This window comes from Trachypithecus francoisi, unplaced genomic scaffold, assembly GCF_009764315.1.
Source record: "Trachypithecus francoisi isolate TF-2019V2 unplaced genomic scaffold, Tfra_2.0 Lachesis_group6, whole genome shotgun sequence".
NCBI lineage: Eukaryota > Metazoa > Chordata > Mammalia > Primates > Cercopithecidae > Trachypithecus > Trachypithecus francoisi.
Genome location: NW_022681471.1, coordinates 100,605,992 through 100,611,716, shown reverse-complemented (window position 1 = coordinate 100,611,716; position 5,725 = coordinate 100,605,992). Strand labels below are relative to the sequence as shown.

General features: G+C 46.2%; 1 protein-coding gene across 1 annotated transcript; it reads left to right on the top strand.

The window, feature by feature from the left end:
* Window positions 1-1,054: 1,054 nt before the first annotated feature.
* Window positions 1,055-1,907, top strand: LOC117078542 (ferritin heavy chain-like). Its single transcript, XM_033202099.1, has one exon. The coding sequence runs from the start codon at window positions 1,120-1,122 to the stop codon at window positions 1,789-1,791; it is 672 nt and encodes a 223-aa protein (XP_033057990.1). The 5' UTR covers window positions 1,055-1,119; the 3' UTR covers window positions 1,792-1,907.
* The last annotated feature ends 3,818 nt before the right edge of the window (window positions 1,908-5,725 follow it).

Genomic DNA, 5,725 nt, shown 5'->3' with positions numbered 1-5,725 from the left:
ATGAAATCACAAGAGTAGCTTGAAAAATATGGTTACTTGTGGACCAAGATGAAAACAAATAAGCTTTGATGAAGTCATTCTGCCACAGTGAGTTTCTCTAATTGGAAGATTTGAAAAGTACTAGCAAGTTCATTTTGCTACAGACCTAAGCTTGTTCTTCAGTGAGCTGAAGAACTAATTGGTTTTAAATTCAGCAGGGAAGACATGGGGATTAGTTATTGAGTACCTAAAACCGTGAACATAGAGGACTTTTCAAAGTAAATTTTAAAAACGGAGTCTTTACTCTGGTATTTAAGCTTTGATCCTCAAAACATATCTGAAATCACATTCCCTATAATGTGGAGCCATCTCTCCTGCAGAGAGAATTAAGCTTCAGGGTGCAGCAGACATAGATGAGCATTTAAAGGGAAGTTGACATCTACCTAGAAGACAGATTCACTAAAGTGTTCCAATGCCAGAGAAATACCATGCTTTGGGCATTTGGAATAGTTCCTACTCTGCCTGGGAGCTCTATACCTTTATCTCCAAAGGAGATGACCACTCCCTAATTGACACACTCCACCCTCCTGTTCATGGGAGAATTCTATTAGTCATCCAGACTCACAACTGTGCATTAGATCCATGCTCGTCACCGAGGCTAACCCAGTCCTTGTTTCCAATCATGAATGGGCAAACGTTTTCCAGCTCTTTAAGAAAAGTGAGGAAGATGCAAAAAGAGAACTAATTCTGGAGGAAGGAAAAAAGGATATAATACAGGAAACAGAAGAAAACGTTACCAGAACATACTCTCAGAGTTTAAGAAAGACAAGAGGTTTATAAAATGAGAACAAGCTGTCACAGAGGGGAATAATCAGGGGACAGGCGAAAAGTCCTTGGACACTAGAAAAGTTTCTGCAGAATTGACGTCGCGCAGAGGACTGACAGTGCCTAGTTCCCCGGCCTGCCCTCGGAACTCATTGCGCTCACCCGCGCCACCACCACCACCACCCGCCGGACCGGGCGCGCCCCTTCCCTCGTAACGGTCCCCACAGCCCACTTCCGGTCTCTTCGCAGACCCTGCGACAACCACCACCCCGCCTGGAGGACCCCGCCCTCCGCTGGTCGCCGCACTCGCCCACCATGGTGGTGCTCCGAGGCCTCCGCCGTGGCCGCCACAGCCGACGCCGATGCCGCTGCCCGCTCCGGGACCGTCGCGACCACACCGCTTTACCCCGCCTGCTCCCCGCGCCCGCGCTGCCTGCCCTGGGCCCGCTGTCGCGGGTGCGCCAGAACTACCACCCCAGCTGCGAGATCGCCGTCAACTTCAACGTCAACGTGGAGCTCCACGCCTCCTATGTGTACCTATCCATGGCCTTCTACTTCCACCGGGACGACGTGGCCCTGGAGAGCTTCGGCGGCTATTTCTTGCGCCAGTGGCAAGAGAAGAGGGAGCACGCCCAGGAGCTGATGAGGCTGCAGAACCTGCGCGGTGGCCGCATCTGCCTTAGCGACATCAGGAAGCCAGAGCGCCAAGGCTGGGAGGGCGGGCTCGAGGCCATGGAGTGCGCCTTCGACCTGGAGAAGAAAGTCAACAAGAGTCTCCTGGAGCTGCACCAGCTGGCCAAGCAGAACGGCGACCCCCATCTGTGCGACTTTCTGGAGAACCACTTCCTGAACCAGCAGGCCAAGACCATCAAAGAGCTGGGTGGCTACCTGAGCAACCTGCGCAAGACGGGGGCCCCCCCGGAAGCAGGCCTGGCAGAGTACCTCTTTGACAAGCTCACCCTGGGCCGCAGCGAGAAAGACACTTGAGCCCAGAGGGGCCCCGCAGCCACGGGGTGCCTTCCCCGGGTACGGCCACCAGGCGGGGCGTCCATGTTGCCCTTTCAGAACGTTCTCTTCAGTTTTCTCCTCTCAGTTTTACCGTTGTTGGCAATAAAGTTATCTATTCTCAAAGCAATAAAGGTGTCCAGCTGATGCGTGTCTGCAACACTCTCACCTTTTAGGAATCCGGGCACATCCCCAGGCAGGTTTAAAGTAGGTATCCAGCAGTCTCTCCACTCAGCTCTGCCCCATCTGCATGCAGCTCAGGATCTGCGGGGGTGGAGGGGAAAGGTATTCTATGAGTCCCTGGCAAACACATCAGTCTTCCCCTTATAAACTCTGAGGGCATGTGGGATGGGGTGGGGTGAGGTGGGGTAGGTGGGGTGAGATGGGTGGGGTGGATGGGGTCGGGTGGGGTGTGCAGTCTTGGGCCATGGTATCTGTGGGTGCATATGCATGGTAAGGTGTAAAGCATGGTATGGAATTCATCCTAGTGGTTGCCTCTGGAGAAGAAGGGAAGGGAATGAGATTGGGTGGGGATAAAAATAATATAGTCTTTAACTTGACATGAAAAGTCATATTTTTAAAACATGCAAGTACTAAGAATTCTTGCTTCTGGGAAGCAAGATGGGGCTCTGGTGGACAGTATGCAGAGTACCTCTTTGGCAAGCTCACCCTGAGTGACACGGATAATGGGACTGAGCCTTAGGCTGCCTTCCCCACAGATAGGCGGTGATTTCCTGCATATTGCCCTTCAATTGTATCATTTCTCCCATTAAAGCTGGTTAAAAAAAAAAAAAAAAAAACAGCTGAAAAGAAGGACTGAAAAACATAAGGTCAAAGCTGAAGGTCAAATCTGTGATATTGAATATAGAGTAGAATAAATGTAAAGTAGAATAAATGCCCCCAAATGTCAAGGCAGTGACTGTCTGCTTTAAAGAATGTAGAGGGGTGGCAGAAAATTGAAGGTTCAGACCAGGTAGAGCCAGCGTAGCTGATTCAAGTAGGAGACTAGTGCAGCTTGAGCTGTGATGGTGGCTGAAGAAACGAAAAGAGGTCGACAAGTTCTAGATGGATTTTCCACAAGAGGAGACAAACTTTACTCATGGACAGGAGGTGAGGAATGGGAGAGGGGGAAACATAATGTAGGTTCTGAAGTTTGGACCTGAAGACCTGGATTGATGATCGTGTTATTATCCCCTGAGGATGGTTGCAGGAGTCCCCGGGGTGGAGGAGCGGGGAGTGCATGCCATGTAAAATCAGATTTTTATTAGACACCCAAGTGGAAATGTGAATCAAGGAGCTGCAAAAATGTCACGTTTGGAAGTAGACATATTGGGGACATTTTATAGATGGTATTGAAGTCATGTGATTGGATGAGCTCACCAGAAAGAGAGTATAAGGGAGAGTATGACAAATCTAGTCCAAAGTGCAGGGCAGCTAACATTTAGAGGATGGTTGAGGTGTTTGAATACCCATAGAATTGCTGGTCCCACCTTGACCTTTATCTGCCCCAAGTTTATTATCTTATTCCCAATGTCTGCCCCAAGCTTATCTCAAAATCATCCTGTTCCTGTGAAGCTCAATGTGGCCTCTGGTTTCTCCTTTCAAGATATAGAGAAAAGTTTGCCTTTTACCTTTTCTTTATAGTTATGTATAGAAAGGTATTATTTCCTAGTAAGAAGAAGATTCCATATGGAAATGATACATCAGCTTCTCTATGATTTTTTTCTCGTTCCCCTTTAAAAACTCTTCTCCTCCCTCAGTCCACTCTCTATTTGACCAAAGGAAACCTCCACCCATGTAAACCATAATGTTGTTCACGTCTGTTGAAAAATACTTAAAATATCTATTTTCTGTGCCACAAAAGAAAGCTACAAAGAAACAAGAAACAAAAAAATCTTGTTTCTTTTGTGGGCTACAAAGGTAAAATAAAAAATTACAGACTGTATAATTTAGTCAGAGACACATGTGTAGCTCGCATCATTTTAAAGCTAGCGGATTGTTTTGGGCATTGTATTAGTTCGTTTTTCACGCTGCTGATAAAGATGTACCTAAGACTGGGCAATTTACAAAAGAAAGAGGTTTATTGGACTTACTGTTCCACGTGGCTGGGGAAGCCTCACAATCATGGTGGAAGGTGAAAGGTATGTCTCATATGGCGGCAGACAAGAGAATGAGAACCAAGTGAAATGGGTTTCCCCTTATCAAACCATCAGATCTTGTGAGACTTACTCACTACCGGTAGGACAATATGGGGGAAACCGCCCCAATGATTCAATTATCTCCCACTGTGTCCCTACCACGAAACATGGGAATTATGAGAGTACAATTCAAGATGAGATTTGGGTGGGGACACAGTCAAACCATATATGCATTTACTAAGATATGAACAAGTTTAGCTGTGCAATAATTATCTTCCACATTTCCGTATTAGTGCATTTTAACACTTTTCTTAAAAATTAGGATTCTGGCACTTTGAGTTCAGTTTCCAGAAAATGCTATTGTCTCTTTACTCATCTTAGTCAAACTTGGTCTTCTCGCTGTTTGTCTTTCTCTGCCTGCTGTAAGGACTTCTGAATGCTCTGACTTCGCCTCAGCTGTTACCTATTGAAATATACATGCCCCTTAACTGTTTTATGAGAAAGAACAGAGCAAGCATCGATTTTGAGGTTTCAAACTTTAAATTGACTGAGGGGACTTCTTAATTTTCTGTTTTGGAGAGAAAATTTGGTGTAGTGTTTTCTTAACCTCAGATTGCCTGAGTTCAAATCCCATCTTAGCCACTCATTTTGGGTAAACTTGGGCAAGTTGTTTAACTTTTCTGTGCCTCAGTTTCTCCATATAGGGATAATAAAAGCATTAACCCCATAGGGTTGAGATTAATGCGTTAATATATGTAAATTACTTAGAGCAATGCCTGGCACAGTGTATGTTCACTTTCTGATACCCATGATTTATCACCATCGTCACCATTATCATCCTCTACTCTTTTTTTAACTTTTATTTAGGTTCAAGAGAACAAGCGTAGGTTTTTATGTAGGTAAACTGCTGTCATGGACGTTGTTGTATAGATTATTTCATCACCCAGGTACTAAGCCGAGTAACCAACAGTTATTTTTCGGCTCCTCTCCCTCTTCCCACCCTCCACCCTCAGGTAGGTCCCAGTGTCTGTTGTTCCCTTATTTGAGTCCACTTGTTCTCATCATTTAGCTCCCACTTATAAGTAAGAACATGTGGTATTTGATTTTCTGTCCCTGCATTAGTTTGATAAAGAAATGGGCTGGAAGCCATCATCCTTTACCCTTATGTTTCTTTGTGGTCTTTATGCTTTGGGAAAATACTTCACTTCTACACTTTGCCACTGGGGGTCTCTCTTGCATGTCTAGTAACCAAGTCGCCCTGCGTACTGAGAAGGAAAAACCCTTAGAAGCTGGTTTGGTTGTCAGGTGTCTCCAGGATTCAGGAGGGTATATGGCTGTTTCCACTACCCCCCCACACCTCAGTCCCAAGACAGGAGGAAGGTTGTGCTGTGACAACTTTCTGTGCTATACTCCGCCCCCCTCCCCATTCTATCTCAACCAGCTTTCCCTTGAATTTACTCCTAGAACACTGTGCTTGTGATCCAAATTTGGAGACTAGGGTTTTTAAATGATAATTTGGTGGGTGGGGGCTAGAGAAGGGGGCATCCTCATTAACTGGGTCAGGGATTAAATCATAGGGGGTTTGAGGCTGTGTCCTCTTGGGCTGAGTCAGTTCCTGGGTCAGATCACAAGACCCGTTGAGCCAGCTTACCAGTCTAGGTGGAACCAGCTGGTCCAACAGAATGAAGGGCTTTGAACACCAATCTTAGGTTTTACAATAGTGATGCTATCTATAGAAGCAGTTGGGGAGGTTATGTGCCTTGTGACCTCTGGCTACA